This window comes from Xiphias gladius, chromosome 3 (assembly GCF_016859285.1).
Source record: "Xiphias gladius isolate SHS-SW01 ecotype Sanya breed wild chromosome 3, ASM1685928v1, whole genome shotgun sequence".
In the NCBI taxonomy this organism is placed as follows: Eukaryota; Metazoa; Chordata; class Actinopteri; order Istiophoriformes; family Xiphiidae; genus Xiphias; species Xiphias gladius.
In genome coordinates this window covers 10552861-10575752 of record NC_053402.1, presented here as the reverse complement: position 1 = coordinate 10575752, position 22892 = coordinate 10552861, and the positions used below count along the sequence as shown (strand labels likewise).

Here is a 22892-nt window from a genome sequence, read left to right as displayed (position 1 = left end):
CTCATCAAGCCTTCATCAAACACCACTTACAAAGGTGAGGTGGGAAGGGGGAGAAAGAAAGAGAGAGAGGGAAGAGAGAGTGTAAAAGAGAGAGTACAGAGGCTCCTCCTCATTCGCTGCGTGTGTTTCTTGGGCTTTTTCAGCCTGTTCTTCACTCACACTCTCGCTCAGCAGAGATTCAGTGGTGGAGAGCAAAGATTCTCCTTGGGAAAAGGCAGAAAGCAAAACTGATTTTCTTTCTCTCTCGTCAAGAAAGAGAAGAAAAAGGTAGAAATAGAGTCTTTATTTTGGGGGAGGGGTACTCTCATCAACCCTACCTTCTTCACGTGCTCAGCTCTGCACAGCTGTGTTCCCAGATGGAGAGGATGCAGGGAGAGGGAGAGGTGGACCACCTGGAGCAACCAAGCCCGCTGACTGACAAGGAGAGGGTGATGATCCAGGACTCCTGGACGAAAGTCTACCAGAACTGCGATGACGTCGGAGTAGCCATACTAGTCAGGTATTTCCTTCTGTAGTTTCACTCTCCTGTTTAATGTTTGAAATATATAACGTAGGCCAAGCACAGAGTTAGGAAGATATTTATATTATCTTTGCAGAAAAATAAAGGTAGAGAGGTGACAAACGCATAATGTTTGAGCTATTTTCATATTCATGTATTTACTTAAATGCACCTTGTTGTTGCTTCATCTACTAATCAGCAGTTGCATGTCACACAGAAGTGTATGCATAGTATTTAATTCCTTTGAAGGACTTTTCATCAATTTTCTCCTCATCTTTGCAACTTTAATTAGTTTACCCCTGATAAGGTCAAATTAGCATTTTCTCTCTTTTCGCCTCAGTAATATCATTGCACCTGCTGGAGCCAGGAGGCCTGCGGATGCTTTTCCGTCACTCACAACCTTTCCCCAATAAACTACGGGATATTTATTTGACTCAACTGACGTCAGAGAACAGACTACGGACTGACCCTCTCTCAGAATCCAGTCGATGCTAAAATTTAATGACCTCATTGACTTTACGAGTTTTCAACATGAGCACAGTCGGGTCATATTCTGCATGTGATATTCTCACCTCTCCCTCTTTTTCTAAATCCCATTTGTCAAACAGTAGAGGCAAAGCATAAACATTATAATCCATCACTCAGGCATCTTTGGCTCTGAAAGGACTCCCTCTATGACAGGGCAGGTCATGTTTTGAATGCCTGCATACAGAGCCAGGCAACCTACAGCAGCATGACTCCATCACTGGCAGTCAGACATTTAGAACGTCCCTCTTTTCTTGGAAAACACGGTGTCACACTGTTTTCTGCCGCAATTATAAGTGTGTGTAATTTTTTAGTGAACATTCTTCCTCAGTCCATTGTACCTAATTATTATGAGCATGCGATCCTTTTGGAGGATCCCTGCAGTTGTTGTACTCACTGTTCTTATCTCTAGTTAAAGTTTACACTGAAATCCAAGAAAAGAAACTGCTACAAAACCCAACCGTCTGCAGGGATTTGACACGTGTCCGTGTGAGGGCTTTGACGATCTTTCGGGTGTGAAGAAATTCACGGCATGACACAGCCTGACTTTATAACCTTTATGATTGCAGGAGGTGACAGTTGTGAGGGAAATTAGTCGGTAGTTATTCGTTACAGTCACCATCTTTAAAATAACATTTGTTTTTCACAGATTGCTGAATAGAGGGATTTAGCTGTAGCTCTTTCACAAAAATCATTCTATGATAAACATTTTGAAACGAAATGAATTTTAACTCAATTTCCCCTTATTTTCTATGTCCACATTCCTTCACAAAGACTCTACAACCTTCAGGAATTTGAGGAATGAGGATTGATCGATAAGCATGACCATGGTAAATTCTCCTTTTGGCAATAAGAGCAGAGCCTGTCACCCTGCTGAACCTCAGCAATTACTTGAAATCTTCCAACTAACTGTCTTTAGGGTAACTGATAAGCTCCAAAGTAGCAAATTATAGCAGCAGTCTGTCTACGAAATTAGAAACTTTCTTTGGATTCAGCCCTTCAGTTAGTCTTGAGGAACTGATAAGGAAGGATTAAGAATCCAATGACCATATAAAATACTAATGAGGCTATTTATATGCAACCACAGGTCATGCAATTACAAGAGAGAAAGATTAAACACCACGGTTCCTCATTAGTTTGCAGTGAAACTAGAAAAACTTTGCCCTCGCACTTGCAGAGGCCCTCCACCCAGAGCTGAGAGATCAGGACACAACCTTCCATACTCTTCCATTTCAGACATTTAAATTCACGACTGAAACTTTAATATCTGGCCATATGCTTCAGACCTAACAGAAAAGCATTTGCTTCCTTTCTGTGTTAGTTGTTGCAGAGACAGAGGGAGATGGGACATCAGGATTAGATAGCCAGCAACCAGATGCATTGGCCCTCTTCCCAGACTGTGGGAGGGGGTGAGTTTTTAGGTTTCTCTTTGCTAATTCTTCATGATACCTCTGAGGGTCAAGCAGGGATAAAATCAGAGAAAATGTCTTTGAACTGACTATTTGTTCTCAGAGAGAGCACAGTGTGAGTCGTGTGAGATGTGCAAGGAAATATCACAATCTAGAGCTGGAAATTGGGCAAAAATTTGAAAAATATCTCATCTATGGAAAATGAATAATGAAATATTAGCTGCCTTTGCAGTAATAATAATTGCAACCCTAACCATAAAGTAAAAGGAAGGTATCAGGTGTGCTCACAGTAGCCTGAGTTTTTTTTTTCCAACTGGCCCTCTCTAATTAGCGCATTTCACCTCTTGTTAGAAATTGTGAAATCATGAAGGATACTGAGTTTCTTTTCTGAGGTATGAAGGGAGTCACAGTGCAGAATCATTCAGATGCCTGAGCCAACAGGTTCACATCCAGGTCCACATGCAGTAACAAGAGAGAACATGTGAACCAAGAGGCTGGATTTCTGGTACCTGATATAATTTATGCCATGATTTTATGGCTTGGGGAGTGATAAACGACTTACAAAAAAGGACAGATAACTGGATACATATAATTAATTAACAATTAATTATAATGTAATGAGTTAACTATAACATTGGCTTTACAGGGAGGAGTAAACAAATCCTGTACTCATTTATATCGAGTGTTGAGTGGCAAAGGATATTATTTTTCCGAACCTGCTTTACTTGCCAAAGGCTTGGTCCAATTTGTACCAGAATGCAGCTAGTACAGTGGGGAAAAAAAACACACAGGCATTATGTTGAACAAACTAATATATGCATTTATGAAAGCCAAAGCTGATACAGTTATGAAACACAATTCCTCCCAGGGACTATCACAGTCAGATCAACCGTCAGGATAAAACATTTGTTTTATATATATATATATATATATATATATATATATATATATATATATATATATATATATATATATATATATACATAAATATATATATATATATTATATATCTGACATTTTATCTGATGCTGCAAGTAATACAGTTTTTCTTCACATGGGAAATGTTTATTCCTGCCCTGTGCACGTTATTATATCATCACCTATAGGAAAAAGTAATAATGAAATGTTATATTAATGTAAAAATGAGAGATCGGCACATCAACAGAGTGATGTTTGTTCTGGTTACTGGACGATCACTTCAGCAGCCAGCAGGTGAATAGACAAGGCAGCTAGAATAGAATAGTACTGATAAACTCATCACAGTTATAACAAATGTGTAGACCTCTAAAAGTATGCATTCATAATTTAATAATAGCCTATAATAATTTAATAGCTACTGTTGATGATAACTTTCCAGTCCAAGGCATCTAGTTATTCAGCCATTTTGCGTGGTCATTTTTCAGTGGCTAGATGTTTTTCCTTCACTTGCTAAATTCTTTTCAAAAATATACCGAATGCATACCACGCAGTTTCTAGATAATACTTTAAAACAAACATTTGAAGGGAAAATATGCAGCACTCTCATGTCAGTGGTAATGTTTACTTATGGTATCTTGCCAGCTTTAAAAAAAAAAAAAAAAAAAAAAAAAAAAGAACGTGGGTTTGCAGGATGGAGCTGGTACAGGGTGAAGGGCGATGAGATTAGCGGAGCTTCGCAGCAGCTCCTCATACTCGTATCTCTCATTTAACACCAACTCTCCTCCTTCACAGGCTGTTTGTGAACTTCCCCTCATCCAAGCAGTACTTCAGCCAGTTCAAGCACATCGAGGAGCCGGAGGAGCTGGAGCGGAGCGCCCAGCTTAGGAAGCACGCTCACAGAGTCATGAATGCCATCAATACACTGGTGGAGAGCCTTGACAACTCAGACAAGGTGGCCTCAGTGCTGAAGCTGGTGGGCAAGGCCCACGCACTGCGACACAAGGTGGAGCCTGTCTACTTCAAGGTAAAGTGTGTGCAAATAAAAGAGAGAAGTTACACGCACACTTGCACATTAGCTCTAAAGGTTGTGATGTTTGTGATATAAAAAATATATATCGGTAAAGTCAGAGGCAAAGCTGCATCGTGTTTTTTAAGCACTAGAATGTAGACTCCAAAGCAAATTGCAGAAAAAACAGTCCTTATTAACTATATTAATTTATCAAATTAAGTTAGTGAGGCTTACATGTTTAAAAGTGCTGTTACTCACACATCAATCAGACACAGAGAAACATAAGCATCCCATCTGACTCCTCTCTCTTGCCACCTCCTGTACTCCACAAGCCTAGTGTTCAGTGGTGTGTTTAGCCTGTTTTGATCTTCCACGTCCTGAAAACACCTGCTAGAAGTTCGATTCACTTCACTTTACTTTGGCTCTCTGACCTGTCATGTTAAGCAGATAGTGCGCAGGTGACTGCTGAGCTTGGGAGCCTGTGAACAGAAAACAGCTGCCCACTCTTCGGTATGACAGAACAACTCAACCATATGTACCAGCAAAAACCAAAACAATTGCCTGAACGTGGCTGAAAAACTTTGTGGTGTTGATTTTCAGTGTGACTTGTAGTTCTAGCAACTCTTCAGCAGGTTATTTTTTAGCATGACGCTGTTACTTCTTTGAGGCTCCTTAAGTTTCCTTAGTTGTTTTTTTAATGAAACTTAATTGATTACTGCATTCGTTTTTTGTCACGCCCAGATCCTGAGTGGTGTGATACTGGAAGTCCTGGGAGAAGAGTTCCCAGAGGTTGTGACACCAGAGGTGGCCGCGGCGTGGACCAAACTCCTGGCTACGGTCTACTGCAGTATCACCGCCGTGTATGAGGAAGTGGGCTGGACTAAGCTCTCAACCTCAACCGGGTGAAGCTTTTAGTCTGGTTTTATCAGACCGTGCACACCAAGAGACTTTTTTTTTTTTTTTTTTGGCCCGAGCCTCAAAACAGAGAGGAATCAACTGACTGGAGCCTGGGAATACAGTTTGATGTAATCTAAGATAATAATGGGCTACGGACCAAACCCTTTACAGGAGAGAGCAAAAAGGAAGAAAATGCAAACATAAATCCAACAATGGATGAGAGGTCACATTTGACTTGGATGTGCCTTCTACTGAATGTGTATATCTAGAAAACTGCCTTGTAAATACCATTCTTTCTAAATATTGTGATGTTTTTATGATGTTTCCTTTTATCAGTCTATATCCACATGTGTCCACTTTATGAGATATTAAAAAGACCAAGACATTTTTACATTTTTAACAGTTAACTGTGATGATTGTAAATTTTTTTTCATTACGACTCACCTTTGTATCTGTATTCAACCCAATTTTGAAATAAAATTACCCTGTGAAAACCATGTGACGTCACCGCGCAACGTCAAATCCTTTTAAACTTGTATCTGCTTTAATCTGATACCCCCGCATTTCTACTCACGGACGTGTCGGCGAAAATAGACCTTTCCCTTCTCTCGCTTGGCCCTTATTCTCTGCTTGAGTCACCGGTGCTAAGTATAAGTGGCTCAGCTGCAGAAAGTCCCTATTTATACCCCCATTTATCCCACTATGCTTTCTCCTTTCATAATATATTGTAGGAATGCTGCACTTGGCTGGCAGGGATGTCATTAGAGGGTCCAGTATATTTAGAAGCAGTCCAATGATATCTATAACAACAATTCAGAATTCCCCAAAGGAAGTGTGAGCACATTAACAATGAATTACTATTATCTAGATATATGGTAATTTGGTTGGTATATGTTCATCCTTACTGTAATCCCATGCTGTGAAGCTGCCATAGTACCACTCAAACCCAATTTCAACAGGCCCTTTGACAAAATACTCCTCTTTCTCAACAAAAAAGACATTATCAAGGTTGATTAGGTGTGCTGTGTCGACGCTATGGTGGCACGGTGGGATGTTTCAGAATAGAAACACAGCACACTTTGTTTACCTCCTAGTCCTGCCAGCAAAATCTAACCCCCCTCCTTGATCCTAGCTAATCCTCTGAGCTAATCTCCCAGATCATAAGTGAGAGCCAATAGGAAAGACAGGAATAGTCAGATTGTTACACCACAGTCTCTGCTTTTACCATTCGAGCCTTCCAATGGGAGGAGAAGCCTCAGTGCTCTAAACCACCAGCAGTCCCAAGGCGGGAGATCCTTGGGGTAGGACCATGTGTACCACTATGGTGGTCCTCACTACCATCGCTCTCATCCTGCGGCAGAGGTTCTCCAACAAAATCAGACCGTGAGTACTGATCATGCACTGTCTTTTGATTTTTGGCAGGCACTGTGGAATAGTCCTCACTGGAAAATGTGTCTGTTTTCAGTGATGAAACTGAAATAAGATGCTTTTTGCTTAGATTTTGATTTAGACTACGTTTTACAGTGCCTGACAAAATAGACAAATTCAACAGCTTGAGGCTTGTGAGAAAAGCATTAAATACTTCATAAAATAAATTAGATAAAATACTTCAACACATACCCAAATACGAGCATATACACATACATTCAAACACAGAAGCTGCATGTCTGTTTCATGTGTGGGAGCACGAGGGAGGCAGGAAGAGACTTATCTGCATCATTGATTTGAAATCACCCCTGTGATTATTTTAAGGTTTGCCTCAAGCAACAGTGTGTGGATTAAGTGGCTGGCTACATAACAACAGTGTATTCCAGCTTTTTTTTTTTTAATGGAGAGATGAAGGGAGCAGAAAGCATCAGGGCTGTTGAGTCCATGGCTGCTAATTGACACAAAGTGCAATCTTCTCAGGCCCCCGGCCCTGCACTGCCACTCACACAGCATTGGCAAACAATTCCACGTGGCTACAGCACCATGGAGCATGGCAACAGCAAAACCCTTTTCATTCTTCGCCAAACTGTTTCCAAAGAGTCTTGTGTTTTACTGACCATGACCAAGAAGGTAGTGTGATGATAAATATGTATTATTTAATATTAATTTTATGGTCTGTATCACCTGTCACAGGCAGAAAGAGGCTATTGAGAAAGACGTGCCATACACGAAGAGCAAAGGACCATCAGAAACCCAAAAATGACAACAGTGAGCATCACAGGGTAAGGAAACACAAACAAATAAAGTCAATGAAAACAGACTGAGCAAATGTACTAAATGGCCACAGGGGCCTTAAAGGGATACTCCAGTCATTTAGTATTAGCCTTCCAAGCAGCAGAGGCCACGACAATCTGATTCTTAGTGGCTAGCATGGGTCAAGCTCCAAAAATTGTGATACTTGACTTAACATTGACTTAGAAATTTTGTAAGGAAGTTCATAGTTGGAAATTAACAACTATTTTTATCTAAAACGTATTAAACTCAAACAAATGTTTCTGGGCTTTGTCTGTATTTTCTCTGTATTTACAAGTAGTTCTTTAGTTATTAGGAAATGATAGACCTGTAACGTAAAGCGTTACTGCTTTTTTGCTATAAATTTGTAGTCACCAAGCCCAAGCTGAGATAACATTATCACATAATTAACATTTTTAGCCAATTATGGATTGGGATGCTGGGCTTAGATGAGATAACCCCGATGATATCATCAGGATAATTTTCTCAGATTGACAAAGCTCCCCCAGAGCCACAGAAGACATCATACCTTATCATCAAACTTATACTTCCCCTCGAACAATACTTATTCAATGCCAGCAGTCCTTTCAGCAGTAATTCAGCAAAAATTTGGGTCAATGCTACAAGTAATCAAACCAGTTCTAAAACTGATCCAAAATGATAAATGCAGACATGAAAATAACAGCACGCAAAATTAAATTGAATTAAACTGTACATTCAAAATAAAATTCATGCATATAAGCATTACAGAAGACTTAAAGCCAGTACACCAAAACAGAATCACAGTACGTGAAAGGGAAACAGGAAAACATCCAGATAGGCAAAGAGACATTGACAGTTAGTGGAAGTTGCGTGTGTGTGTGTGTGTGTGTGTGTGTGTGTGTGTGTGTGTGTGTGTGTGTGTGTCTGTGTGTGTGTGTATTGGGGGGGGGGTTTACAGAAGGGGCTCCAGACAAGGGGAGAAAGTGGAGCAGTAGAGCATGTTACAGAGGCACAGATGCATAAAGAGCTAAGATGCCTGCCCCACATTTAGCTTTTAAGTACTCCTTGCTACATTGCTAATACTAAATGATTCAGAGGCAGAACAACAATCCATCATCTCTTTGGAAGGTTATTATAAATACATTACCTCCCTACAAACACACCATTTAATGCCTCTGTGAAAGATCTTAAAATAAAGTAATAAACTAACTGACCAATTTTCCCAACCACTATATTGACATGCAGGTCACAGGCCGTTGACGTCTTATCTTTCACTTTTTACCTGAATCACTTTTATGGAGGCAAGTCTATTCAGCTGAGTCATGGTCACTTTTTTTTTTTTATGAATCATTATTTCTTTACATCAGTCATGGACTTAGCATGACAGTTTTCACTTTCCTTGTGCTCCCCCTCCTGTTTAGACAAGAACCAATACCAGAATGAGCCATTATCCCAAGTCTGGTGGTGAGCATCAGGTGAGCTTTGTCATTTGTTATATTTTACCTAGAATAAATCGGAAAATAAATGAACAAATGTGTATTTCCTTGTTAATTTTAAAAGTACTAAATCTTTATTTGTTTTGTGTTTTTTTTTGCAGTGGCCTCTGCTTTCAAGACTTACCCCCGGATACTAAAAAAAAGTGGGCTACAATAACAATGAGGACTGTTTTGATCATGGCTTCCCCTATCTGTCCTGCAGATTCTCTCATTGCTGGAACAGGAAACAGCAACTGGGTGAACTCGGGGTAAATTCCAGTTTGGTAGATGAAACCTGACAAACACTGTATAATCATCATGACAACTGAATTTAGTACATTCATCTACTTTAGAACCATAGTGTGACTTCAAACTTCAATATGATCAGGGTTTAAAGTGATAAAACATGTTCTGTGCCTCCATATAAAAAATAGCCACAACAATTTCTTTGATTTTATGTTTTTCTTGCTTTGACAAATGTAATGATTTGTGTTAAATGTATGTATGAGGACAGGATGAGCTTTGACTGGATGTATCTAAAAGAGTAGCTTCTCTTAAGTTCTCTTAAGTGACCTGATTTCTTCTGAAATAAGGGCTGAAAGCAGAAATTATACTGTACGTGGCAGGTATGGCTAACCTGTGAATCCTTTAGATGTTTATGTTGTTCTCACAGGGGAAACCCACCGACTAAACGAAGCAATGAATTGAGTGCCTTTCATTGTTATTCAAGATTGTCCCCTCATTCGCACTGTGAATTCCCTGATTATTCACTGAAAAGGTATACAGTCTTATAATTACATCAGCAAAGCATTTATTTCCCTTTTCCACCACAAACGGTCGGTATTGCTACCTGCCTCCAACTCGCATTTAACATGTCAACTCACATTACAGCAATTGACGTACTCCCTCAAAGTAAAGATTGTCTGAACTTGTCAGTGAGGTTGGTCTGCTGTTTTCTGTTGATACAGGTAGTGTGTTGTTGTCTGTAATTTTGCAACACAATTATTCCCAAGAAAAAGATAAAAGTTACTTTTTTTTCTGGCAATTTCTGCCTTTACATTCTAAAAACAAGTCCTAAATATGACTATAGGACATCAGTTATCTACAAAATCCCAGGGAAAACAGGATCCCATGGCATGTATTACAAAATCCCTTCCAATCTAATTGAACGGACACATGCACACTCAGGTTACTTCAACACTGAATTTCTATGAATCATCACTTGCATGAATGTTTACATATCACTGAGCAGAATCGGGTAAAGTCCAACAGACATTGTTTCTGTACTGCTGTTTTTAATCTGTCAAGAGAACTGTACAGATGAAATGCTGTCTGCACAAATTAGTCATGACAGAGGATGCATAAAGACCCAGCTCCGCACAGCTCCCTACTGCAACAAGCTACAGGGAAAGAAAATATTCCTACATGTTCTAGCCAAATCTTTTAAATGGAATTTGTCTGCTTGCTCACCATGGTCATGGAACAATTCTCTGTTTGATGAATGGGCGGGTGTGTGTGTGTGTGTGGGGGGGGGGGTACCCATGTGATGTTGGCATGTATGCCCAATTCCATCTCGGAACACCTGAAAAGCCTATTTAGTGCTGATGGAGTTGGAGGAGCACAGGAAAGTCGAATCCCCATAAGGCAAAGTGTTATAAGCTGAATTTGGAGCGATGTGCTTACTGGAGGGTGATTTGCCTTGTTACCACCGTACTGATTAAAAGTGCAACATCAGGCCTAGACCTGACTGAATTAAACATGGGCTACATGGGATGAATTATTCAGCTCTTCAGTTTTGCTGGAAATGTTGTCCTTTGACTATTTTTTCTCTGCTCTGATGCCACCTGGTGGTAAACCAGTTTGGTAGATTTCAAAAAGTTGGCAAGCAGGGAAAGATATTAAAGGAAGTCCAAAACAAGCAAACTGATCATTTAAACCCAGTCCAAAATAAATCACCTTCTCTTAGACGTTTCCCTAAAGGGTACGCTAAAAAAAAAAAAACTACTCTACCCACAATGCACCGCCAACTGTAAGCAGGAAACGTACGTTTCGCCGGTTGGTACGGTTGTGGTATTGCTGCAGTAAATCGCTCAGAAACTAGTGGTTTACCGTTTACCTTATGTTTAGTTGGATTTACTGTCAGTCATAACGTACGTGTTAGAAGACTGAATTGACTTAGGTATGCAATATGGCCAACGTGCAACCTTAAACAGATGTGGCTCGTTGTGGCGGTGCGATTCATTTTACCGTTACTTTAAGTCAACTGGCCAATGTCAAAATGCTAAGCGTCGCGACGACTAACGCAAAACACGAGCATACGAAAGCACGAAAACGACACCATAGTGTAGCCATATTAACTTACTACGGTCGCGTGTTGTGTCCTTCTCGTGAACTCTCGCCGGTGCAGCGGAGCGGTTACCAATGGAGACGGGAGGCGCGTAATCAGATTTAGCTAGCGTCAGCTAGCTAGCCGCTCTCACGTTCCGCATTACCAGCAGAGATTCAACATGGTGAGTCAGACCGAAGTCATTGTCAACATTTCCATGACTTGTCGGAGTTAGAAAGAATTTCGAAAAAGCTAAACGCAAGTTTTGTGTGTGTATAGTTGATTTGCTCTTTGCCTTGGACCCAGGTGTCGCACCAGGTTAATCCATTTTAGCTGCAAAATAACTCACCATATTTCGGTGTAATTTACAGGCTGCAAAGCCGAAGGGAAAACCATCCAAAAGTAAGTTCCCCCTGTGTCACTTGAAATCAGAACACCACAGTTTTGCTTACTGTATTATTTTAGCTCTGCACGAATGAACCTAACTTTACAATCTGTATATGGCACCCTGTGCCCTTAGATCTTCAGTTTATTTGGAGGACCCCCCGCCCAACCGGGATGCAGAAACAGTATAGCAATGTTACATATACAGAGCAAACAGAAGCAGCAGAGAAACAGAAATGCATTTTACAACCAAGAACTACATAACAGCAATGCCACAAAGCACTAGTAATACAGAATAACAGGATGACACTTCAGAGCTCTTAGCAGTATACGCAAAATGTAGTATTTGTACATAAAAAAACAAGGTAACTTTAAGAAAAAATAGGTTACGGAGTTTCAAGCTTCCATTAAAGTGTTTTACCTCACGGTTTTTCCGAAGGTTCATTCGGAGATGACGATTTGCTTGACAACTTATTTGATGATAAAAGTAAGTGAGCACAGTTTTGCAGTTTTGAACCAAACAGTATCATCATTATCATAATGGTGCTATCATTGTGACAGTTCCATGTGTTATTATAATATTTTCTCTTAACAGAACATTCAGTAAGGGGGAGAGCAACTCGCAGTGGGCCCTTGAATCGGTAAATTGTAGTTAGAGTCAGTAAAACAATACCGATTTATAAAGGATTACTCTTCCTGTTTACGAGTCACATTAATTTTTCTACTCCAGCTCCTCTGCCACTGATAACATCTTCAGTATGCTAGCAGAGGAGGTAAAGAAGGATGGTGGGGACAGTGAGGTATGTAGACAAAGGTGTGAGTCTGGACACATATACTCTATTTTATTTAACGGTTATTATATCCACCTCTTTGTTCTTATTTTCATTCTTTCCAAGGATTCGGATGTCTCAGCAGCAGATCCCAATGACATACTGAAGACCGTGAAGGTAGGTCATTATAAATGAAGCAGAGACAAAGTTCAGTTTTGTTGTTTGTCTATTCGTGGTCACAGGTTCACCTACAATGCTTATTGTTTTTCTCTCCTACAGGACATGGATGATTTGGATGCAGACCTTTTTGCATCAAAGAAAAAGCCTAGTTCAGCTCCTGCACAAACAAAGCCGTTTGGTAATGAAGGGCCAAAGAAAGACTCTACTGCGTTAGACAAAAGTGTAAAACTAGAGGGAGCAGGTAATTCAGAGCAGAGTGTGCTTGCATAAATTATTTTCTCATTATTGGCTTCACATTATTAGCGGCTTTGAAGTTTCCATTATTAGCAGCACTTAGAGAGAGCTGTGTCTCCCCCTCTTCACTCAGATGAACCCAGCACAGGAGGGAAGAAGCCAAACTCCGCGCCCTCTATGTCTACAGCGCGTACCTATAGGAAGTTCACCTTCTCTGGTGAGTGAGCCTCTGTCTCCCATCCCATCTCTGATGCTGGGCTTTATATAACTCAACAGGAGAGCAAAAGTGCTGCATACTGATAGCTTCGGTTTGTTTTCTGAAAACTGCTTCATTAATTCAGACTGTGGTGGTGATGATGAAGGTCTTGTTCGGACACAAAACATTAAAGCTACAATATATGTGTTAGGTCTTTTACTTGTAGCTGAATATTATCAGTGGGTAGTTTCAGTGGGCATCTATGAGTTTGAACAGGAGAAAAATAACTGTCCATACAATGTATTTCCATATACATTTAATTGAGTTATTCACTTTTTCACTTTTTAAGTACCCCTGTAACATCTAATGTAATCCAATGCAACAGGCCTTGTTAAACCCACTGCCTTTTATTGAAAGGCCTTTCTAATATTATGCTGTCCGTAAACACTATAAAACCAATAAAGAAACTAATTTCCTCTGCAGACATAGATGACCCCCTGGCTGACCTACTTGATGACTTGCTTCCAGATGAAACCAAGCCCGAATCTAAAACGAGCGTGCAGCAGACCAAACCCGAACAATCCATGCAGTCTCCTTCAGCATCTCCAATCTTAAAGAGTAAAACATGTGAGCCTTACAATTTCCAAAACTCTTGACTTTCCATTTTTCCATGCAATCATCAAACACGGAACATGTGTGTGTTTATTCTTTGTTCATCAGCTAAAGCAGCAAAGACACCAGGCAATCTCACATTCGATGATGGTAAGGATGACCTGATGGATGCCCTCGGATTTGACAGTGATAAAAACTATCCCCCAAAAAAAGAGACTCTGCTTTGGTCCAACAAGGAAAGGTAACAGCTCTGTTTTAACTTTTACGGTCTCGCTGTTTTCGTTGTCCTTATTTATAGTGCTCAAATGATAAATAATTACTGCCTTAGTGCTTTGTGGTGCAGCTAGAGACAAACTTTGCTCAGAACCCGATCTTGTTCTTTCTCAGATGATTGGCTTTTTACAAAACATAATCTTTGCTTTGCCTTTGCGTTGCTTGTTCTTGCAAAGATAGTTCTCCCCTTTTCCTCGGTGTGTTTAATCCCAGGAGTGAGCCCCCTCAGAGAGCTCGTACTAGACTGGACGAGATTCTGGAGAGTTTGACTTCACCTCATCTTCTGGAGCGACCACCCACGGGTGAGAGAAAGGACCAGCCTCTGTCTCAAGAGAAGCAGCAGCAGGAGAAGACCACCAGTGTGAAAGGTAATAAAGTTCCACGAACTGTGAGCAAGTACCATTTTAAAAGTATGAAATAATTAAAGCTAATTTTGTTTACATTTATCAGAACCGGTTTTAGAAGATGATCTCAAATTTGGGTCCTATCAGCCCACTTTGGGATCCATGCCTGAAGGGCGCCAGTCCCGCAGACAGTCTGTCAGGTGTGTGTTTGTGTGTGTGTGTAGTCCTGTCTTGATGTTTTACAGTAGGCTTTTTGCCTGCCATGGTGAACTGCACAAAATAGACACATGATACGGCAGCTTTGACTTTTTCTTGTTATCATCAGATTTTCCACCGAGGATGTCAGTGCCCTTACCCCAGAAAAGAAACCAAAACCCACCACCGTCACCTCCACTCGACACCGTAACTCCGCTGACTGGTTAGGCCTCAAGACAAATGACGATAATACGTTTCTAGAGGATGAGACCAAAGACACCGAGACTTCAACAGTGTCTCCAAAGGCTCCCTCCTCCCCCTTTTTGGAGAGAAAGCCCTCCCTGACTGGTAGTCATACCACATCTGCTGCAAAAATGGCAGCGGAGACCCCAGCCCAAACTGTTAATATTGCCAAACAAACCAAGCCAGAGGTTTCAAAAATCCAGAAAAAACAAGAGGAGGAGGATGACTGGTTAGCAGGAGCACTGAGCAGGAAGAAGGGTCTGTCAGCTTCAAACTCTGAGGCAAAAAAGTCCAAACTGGAAGATTCTTTAGGCCTGGGAGAAGAAGTGGATCTGGACTCGTTTGTTAGGTACCATTGAAGCCACACAATGCAGTACAATACAATACAGACAGAGAAGATGTTTGTTTCTCAGTACTGAATGATTACCTGCTCTTGTTTTCAGTAAACAAGTCACTTCACAGGCTCCCATGGGCAGAGAAGACACAATTACATCTGTCAAAGAAACTAGGTAATATATCTGTTGTGTAAATCCAGTAAAGCCACGTAAGTGACTATTTTGGAATTTATTTTTCATTCTCCTTTTTTTTCTTTTTTCGCAGTAACACACTTCATGGACAGCCTAGCCCTGCTGCTCACTCCACCCCTATCAGAGAGGAGGGCACCAAGCAAGGTACTCACACAGCGATTCACGCAGCGAGTGACCCAAATAACTACTTTTCAGTTATACTTTATTTTAAAATAATTAATTCCGATTGCACAACAGCCATGTCCCTCCCGGGCAACACTGCGCATTCACAGTAGAAGCCTTCCTCACTTTGACTCTGTTTAGTCTGTCAGTCATCCTGTCATTCTCACAAAATTAGCCATTCTGACAAATGAAAGATGTTACACAGCATGCTGTGCACTTACCGACTCATATCTAATACCTACCTTGTATTATGTCATTCTCATTACTTTAGCAAATCATGAACTCATGTTCTTCTAAATCATGTACTCCTCCTCTCGTACAGATACCATTCCCACTTGCCTCTCCACTCCACCGCAATCTCCTTCTATATATACCGAGTGTACACCCACTGCCCAGCCTTACCTGCCCTCCACCTTAACAACCTCCTCACCTACCGATCTCCATGCTAAAGTAGACCTTTCAAAAACTCTTAGATTGTCTCATCCCTCAGATTATCCTCCCCATTTTACTGGTCCCTTGCCAGTCTCTGCTCCAAGCATTAGCCAGCCCCAGCCCCAGTCCAGTAAGGGACCCAGGGAGCTAAGAGGGCCTAATAAAGCTTCGGCCGAAACCCCGCTACAGCTGCCATTGCCCAGCACTATGTCTACTACACTGCCTGGCACCATGAGGTGTACGTAATTTTAGGGAAATATGAAGTAGTTTTAGATATAGTAGTATGTTTCACTATTGCTATAATAACCAATTTGAGGTCATCAGCATGATTGTTACTCATGTTTGTTTTCTCCCCAGCAGTTCCACAGCAAGACACATCAACTGCTGTCCAGCAACAGGTATTGGTGCTTTTCTGTAACATGGTTGTCATGATTTTGGACATCATTTAATAAGGCCTTTTTAATTCCTTCTGTATCTTCTGAATAGGTGACATTTTCAGCAGGCAGTCTGCAGCAGCTGCTACTACAACAGCAGGCAAGAAACTACTTAACTACTTACGTACCTCTACTCGCAGATTTATTCAAACTATGACAACACGTTCATGGCCTGTTTGTTATTGACTTACTTACTCTCCTACTAAAGATGATGCAGTCCCAGTTGCTGGGTCTAGGGGGTGTTGTGGATACTGGGGTCCTGCAGAGACCCAAAGACAAAGAGCATCAACCTGGAGATTACCAAGATTTACGGGCTCGCATAATCCAGTTGGAGGGACAGGTATGTGCAGGCTTATGTGGTGATGACGGGGATAAGTGTTGCCGCTGTATTGCCACTGTATGTTTAGGAGGGAAAAATTACCTTCAATACTGCCCCAGCTTCACTTCTTTTGTTACCTCCATGTACTTGCCCAGCCTGAAACTTTCATCTTTTATTGTCCAGGTGAAGACCTTGCAGCTGGAGCGAGACCAGAGTGAAATGTTACTAGAGAGTTTCCAGGAGCGGCATAAACAGGATATGGAGCTTATGGAGAATACACACAAGTAGTTTATTCCTAGACCGCCACACACACACACACACACACACACACGTAGTTAAAGTGTTCCATACATTATGCATAATTCCTTACACTTTGAGTGGCTTATGTCTGTCTATATGCTTAACACATACTGTAAATATTCCTTTGCGCATCCAGGACTCGTGTGAAGCTGCTCGAGGAATCAGCAGCCCAGAGGGAGATACGAGCGCGGCAGGAGTATGAAGACCTAATAGAACGCCTGGCCACAGTAACACGTTCGGCTGAGCAGGAACGCTCAGAGCTGCAGGGTCAGTACCAGCGCAAACTGGCGCAGGCTCAGCAGGACAGAGATCGTGAGGTGGAGAGACTCAGAGACCTCCAGAGGTAAACCTTGGGACGCCTTTTCTGTGACAATAGCATTAGCAATAGGAGAACATCCTTTACTGTATTACAAGATATATTCAACAGTTAACAGCCCAGCTGTTGACCAAAGGTCAGAATTAAGGAAACCTACATTCTAAAGAATTAAAAACAAAATTAAACCAAAATAAGAGTTGAGTGCAGTTTACTGCTTCTGAACATCAGGAGTCTGATTAAAGAGGCAGGTATACTGAATTATCTGGATATCCCAGCAGTGCAATACCCAGAATCCCCTCAAGGCTGGAGCTTGGACCAATGTCAAAAGATCTGTTTTCGATCTTACTTAACCAAAGTATCCAGATAACTCTGCAAACCCTAGAATGAGCATATTATAATTTATAACAAATAAAAGACTTTAAAGTTTACAATATATTGTCGTATTTGTCCGTTTTTGCCATCAAGGAAATCTATTTTAGAGATGAAGAAAGACCATGAAGACCAGATCCAGAGACTAAAGAGGTTAAAGGATGAGGAGATTGATGCAGTTACAAGCGCAACATCTCAGACCAGGTAGGTCATTATCACAGGACAATACCAGTCGCATTTAAAATTATATATTTAGCATGTATCTTTTCTGTGTTTTTGTATGAAGTACTAGATTCAGACATTTCTATGATAAATGTAGCAGGAGAAAACAACTGCAGAATGTTTTTATTCTAGTTTAACAGTGAGCCTGGAATTATTCTTTCTTTTTGCTGTATTTCCGTATACAAATACATTTTTAAGATTGACCAGCCAGTTTTGGTCAGGATTTCAGTGATTTTTCAAATATCTGCTCACGATCTCCCGCTGTCTCTTTCCAGATCTCTAACGGTGGTGATTGAGCAGATGGAGCAGTTCTCCTCTCGGCTCGGAGAACTCTCTTCTCGGGTGGAGAGCACACATGAACACACGGCCCATGGCCTGGAGCAAGGGGCACGGCACAGAGATGAGCAGCTTCGAAGTACCTCATGCACTTACACATGCACACACTTTGTACAAATGGGTCAAGACACAAGTTGTGTAAGGCCATGGTTGTATCAAACTGCAAGTGGGTTAAGGTCATTATCCAAATGTACTTTTCAGTAATGCAGGGCCGTCTGGCTGAGCAGCAGAAAGCCATGGCGGAGGAGAGAGCTTATCTCAAGGAAATCATTTCCAGGATGGACACTCAGCTCAATGAGCAGCAGAGACAGCTTGAGAAGGTCAGAGTAAAGACAAAGCTTAAAAATAGACTATTTGCCTAGACCAAGCAGTATAGCACAAGAGCATACATAGAAACATCTGAAATTAAAACTGATGCTCTACCCCTCGAAGACTGAAGACGCGCCTTTCTCTTTGTATGCCTCAGGAGCGCTGGAGGATGACAGCAGAGCAGGCCAAGGCAGAGTCTACCCAAAGAGGCCTGGAGGAAGAGCGGCGTTCCCTTAGCATGCAGATCAACATGGAGAGAGAGGAGTTGGAAAGAGCCAAGGTGAGGCTGACAATCATCCACATCACTGCAGATAGTAGATCAAGAGCTCCATGTTGATTCCAATGCGTCTCCACCTGACCTCTCCTCCCTGTCTCTGTTTCCATCAGAGCACATTACTGGAGGAGCAGAAGTCAGTGATGCAGCATTGCGCCGAGGAGAGGAGGAAGCTGGCAGCTGAGTGGCACCACTTCCACGCCCAGGAGAAGCAGAGGCATGAGAGGGCTGAACGAGAGGTCAGCAGTCTCATCGAGAAGAGGGAGGGCTCCATCATCAGTCTGGCACAGGTGAGTTTCACAGTGGAGAAAAGAGAGGTGACTTTTTTTTTTCTTTTTCTTTTTAATCTGCTACACTATTATTTGAAAGGCTAATAATTCATAAATCATTACACAAGTAGACGTTTGGGTAAAAAGCATGTACTTCCTTACAACTCTGTTTACATCACTCAGTGTAACAGAATATACTGTATTTCTAAAGTAAATTTTGTGTAGCCCTTTGGGACACACAGGACCCCAAAGTACAAAAAGAATTTGTCCGTCTCTGTTGTAGGAACAAGCTGACCTAAAGCTTCGAACCGCAGAGGTAAAACAGAAGGAGATGGCCGTGGCACAGGAGCGAGAAACTTTGGAGAGACTAAGAGAAGAACTAGACAGAGAAAAAGAAAGAATAAGCAGCACAGCCCTGAAACTCAAAACACGAGCCCAGGAGGTGGAGGCCTTCAGCAAGGTAAAATCACACCTCACTGACCTCTACAAGTGCTGGAGAAAACAATGTAATATTTGATTTTTCACCACGGTGTGTCCCTTGTAGCTTGCTGCAGAAAAGTACGAGGAAGGAGAACGAGCGTCACAGGAGGCAAAACGTGTGGAGGCGGAGCACGAGGCAAGGCTCAGAAATATCCACATCCAAACAGAGCGGCTGAGGCAGCAAGAACAACGAAACCTTCGGGTATGTGTCAGGTAATATGAACAGCACAGATTGTATAGGCTAACTGAACAGTAGTATCTAAGTGCTGTTTTTGTTACAGGAGCGCATGCAGTTAAGTCATCTGCAGGAGGAGACAGAGAGGATGAGGCAGGACCCTCGCATCACCACTTTACCACAAATTATTCCCCCCATTTTACCAGGTGGCTTAACTCTGGATTTGAATCATTTTACAGAACTAGTGTGTAATACCAGTTAAAAGTACAAACCATTCAGTGTGGAAAATGTAACAAGCTTTTTTTTTTTTTAAATCTGTAGACTCAGGTTCCGTGTTGCCAAACCCTGAGCTGGCATCGCCCCTAAACATTCCCCCTCCTACGTCATTTGCCAACACTCAGTCTATGGCGCTTCAGGCCAGTCTGGCTCTGTGGAAGTACACTGCAGAAAAGGTTAGCACTTTAAGGATAACTGCTACTAACTATATGTCTCCATGCTGGTTTGTAACTGTTTTCCCAACAAAAGTAGTCCCACAATCGTTTCGATTGGTGCATCTTGCACTCAAGATGGCACACCTTCCAAAAGTTGTTTGGTGTAGGACTGCAAGTATTAGTGATACAGCTTATACAAATGCGTTGGGTAAATATTTTGCTGTACCAGCTGTATGTTGGAAACTTTCTATCACAGTAGTATTAAGCATAGAAGCAATAGTCAGCCAGAGCTTGTTTCAAATGTAAGATGTCTGATCAAATCAACTCATGCCCCAGTGTTTTTAAACTTTAGCTGGTGTACTAAATGTAGCATCAATTAAAATCCAAATGGAACCATTGCAACTAGTTGACAGGAGATAACGGCACAGATGATTCCTTATGACATCAAATCAACACAGGTAGTTACTGCACAGGCTTTTATTGTAAATATTAAGTCAAAACAGGTTATAAATTACAGTTAAGTGTTGTAGCTCACTCACAATTACACATCAGCCTTTCAAACAACTTTAACACACTTGAGGTAAGACACCATGTACCAGTGGATGTAAACGTTGAACATTTGGAAACGTGTTTCAAATTTCTATCCCAGATAAGTCACACTTTTTCCTCCCCACAGGACCGTGAATACCTCCAAGAAGAGCAGATCTTTCTAGAAAATTTAAAGAAGAAATCCTACAGATCATCTTTCAACACAGACTGCCCACTGCGTGCTGGGCACTTACAATAGGATACATGTTACTCTTAATATGGCTAAATACTTGAATGTGCCATTTGGCTTGAATTTTATACATCATCTTCAGTTTTATTAAACATGTTTTGGGATCAAACAAGGGTTTTTAAATTTGCATACAAAATAAATCTACGGCATTTTATTTTCCTGTGGCGTCAGACCTTTCGGATCACTCCCAAGCTGCTGTGTGTCCGTTTCCCTACTGATTTCACCTGGAAAGGTACAAAAAGAATTAGTTTTGGCACAAAACTCCTATTGCCAAATACTATTGTCATTCTGTATCTCCAGTCAAGCCTCAGGTTACCATGACTCCACACTTGAGTTCAGACAGGGATAACTTGTATCATCACTGGCTTGACTTACATTGAGTATCAGTCGTGAAACATTTACCTGGTTTGTGTCATCTTAGGACCCACATGACTTCCTACAGTCTTGCTTTGCTGCCCTTACATCTGTAGGGTGAAATTTTACATCTGGATCATTAAGTGTTCATCTCATAGACACCAAAACGAAAAAAGTGACATTTCTCAGAACAGCTCTTGCCATCGTCAGTTATCGCATCAGACGGCACTTCCTATGCAGCAGTTTTCAATCACTGAACAAGTGGCAGCTTAAATCACTAATCAGTCGAGTACAAACCTTTTCTCTGTGCCTCTTCTTCCTGCATGCAGCCACTGGGAAGTGGGACATTAGAACGGCAAATCTGTAAGAACACATTTCATTAGTGGTAATCCATCAGCAGCAAGTGGCTTTAAGCATCAGTCTGCAGCAGGTCAGATACCATTGGTTTCCACACTTATTTTTGTCAGACAGGGATAACAAAACTCATCACATGCACTGCAGAGAGTTGGTAAAAGCAGCAACCACATCTCTCCTGGTCAGCTTTACCTTTCATTGCGATGAAATACATCGCCCTTTGTTCGTAGGGACGTGAGGCTCAGTCCAAATCCTCCAAGGCTGCCTGTAAAGTTACATGGATTCAGTCAGGCGTTAGATCTGTAAGTCACAGAAATCAGAACATTAGCGATGGGGGGCCACGTTGCCGTCCGACACTATTAAATCACAATAAAAAATGGCATATAAACTTATACATATTACTCTACGTGCGAATTAATGTAACGCATGCTCTGACTTTTCTTAATCGCCTACTCAATAACCAATTTATAACTTCTCCCCGACATGCTCTCCTCGCACGTGTTTGCCTGGCTAAAAAGGCAAGCTAACAGCTAGCCACCTAGCACAGTTCACTCGAAACCACCTCCAGACTTGCACACACTGAAGTCTCCCTAACCACTCATCATGTCAGTACCTCTTCACGGCGGGTGCTCTGTAGCGGACTCCACATCGAGACATAAATGTATCGCAACACATGAAAACTGCATACTGGAGTCGGGAGCTCCCATGCTGTCCCTCCGCGATACCCTCCGCGAGCTCAAGAAGACTGGAAGTCTCGCGTGAAAACGTTTTTATGCATTGTAAACGTCACTCACACCACGTGGTGCTCGAGTGGGTGCGGTAAAAGTGATTTTTTTCCCCTGTCAATTCAGTTTAATTTGATAGTGGTGCACAAAAAATGCAATAGGCTATCATAAATCTCTTTAATAATGTAAAAATGACTTAACGTATTTATATACAAGATATGAAAAACGACATTATCGTATTAATACTGCAAATATGTGGTAAAACTAAAAGGGCAGCAAAAAGCACTGAGATCTTTTACTGAAATAGTAGTAACAATACTACACTTTAAAAAAATACTCCCATTATAAGTATAAGTCCTGCATTCGTAATTTTACTTATGTAGCAAAAAAGTATCAGAATTAAATGTAGTCTACTTAAATTATTAAATGTAAAAGTACTCATTAGGTGGCAGAATGGCTCTATTATTGTTATTATTATTACTAATGCATTAGTGTGTAAGCAGCATTTTTATCTTTTAGCTGGTTGAGATGGTTTTCATTCTATAACAGCTCCAGAAAAGTGGAACTAGAATGAGGATTTTTTTTTCAAGTCACTATTTCCGAGGAACCTGAGCTAAAAGGACAAAAACTTATTT

The 22892-nt window shown here is 41.2% G+C and overlaps 2 protein-coding genes, 1 long non-coding RNA gene and 2 other non-coding genes across 8 annotated transcripts; 2 read left to right on the top strand and 3 right to left on the bottom strand.

Moving 5' to 3' along the window:
• Window positions 1-344: 344 nt before the first annotated feature.
• On the top strand, window positions 345-5731 carry cygb2 (cytoglobin 2). The gene is made up of 3 exons (XM_040122426.1): window positions 345-499; window positions 4144-4375; window positions 5102-5731. The coding sequence occupies exons 1-3, from the start codon at window positions 357-359 to the stop codon at window positions 5264-5266; spliced, it is 540 nt and encodes a 179-aa protein (XP_039978360.1). The 5' UTR covers window positions 345-356; the 3' UTR covers window positions 5267-5731.
• Window positions 5732-10967: 5236 nt separating this feature from the next.
• On the top strand, window positions 10968-20933 carry LOC120786765 (fas-binding factor 1 homolog). 3 transcript variants are annotated; one of them, XM_040122395.1, is made up of 31 exons: window positions 10968-11444; window positions 11632-11662; window positions 12084-12131; window positions 12240-12285; window positions 12375-12444; window positions 12541-12591; window positions 12694-12835; window positions 12962-13045; window positions 13508-13651; window positions 13745-13877; window positions 14123-14277; window positions 14360-14453; window positions 14579-15040; window positions 15135-15200; window positions 15292-15362; window positions 15871-16050; window positions 16173-16210; window positions 16299-16346; window positions 16455-16586; window positions 16749-16849; window positions 17002-17208; window positions 17647-17754; window positions 18048-18187; window positions 18310-18428; window positions 18575-18697; window positions 18805-18981; window positions 19244-19420; window positions 19505-19642; window positions 19722-19821; window positions 19937-20067; window positions 20723-20933. In XM_040122395.1, the coding sequence occupies exons 1-31, from the start codon at window positions 11442-11444 to the stop codon at window positions 20831-20833; spliced, it is 3630 nt and encodes a 1209-aa protein (XP_039978329.1). In that variant the 5' UTR covers window positions 10968-11441; the 3' UTR covers window positions 20834-20933. The 3 variants fall into 3 exon arrangements, with proteins under 3 accessions (XP_039978329.1, XP_039978348.1, XP_039978340.1); XM_040122414.1 differs by lacking the exon at window positions 15871-16050; XM_040122406.1 differs by lacking the exon at window positions 15871-16050 and having other exon boundaries at window positions 16170-16210.
• LOC120786786 lies at window positions 20509-22268 on the bottom strand. Of its 2 annotated transcripts, XR_005706761.1 has the most exons (6): window positions 22146-22268; window positions 21725-21832; window positions 21476-21539; window positions 21227-21288; window positions 20998-21048; window positions 20509-20755 (listed from the first exon to the last, which is right to left on the bottom strand). It is a non-coding gene; the product is annotated as an uncharacterized LOC120786786 (long non-coding RNA). The 2 variants fall into 2 exon arrangements; XR_005706760.1 differs by having other exon boundaries at window positions 20509-21048.
• Window positions 21125-21194, bottom strand: LOC120788507. The gene has a single exon (XR_005707246.1). It is a non-coding gene; the product is annotated as a small nucleolar RNA R38 (small nucleolar RNA).
• On the bottom strand, window positions 21362-21436 carry LOC120788508. The gene has a single exon (XR_005707247.1). It is a non-coding gene; the product is annotated as a small nucleolar RNA SNORD49 (small nucleolar RNA).
• Window positions 22269-22892: the final 624 nt, after the last annotated feature.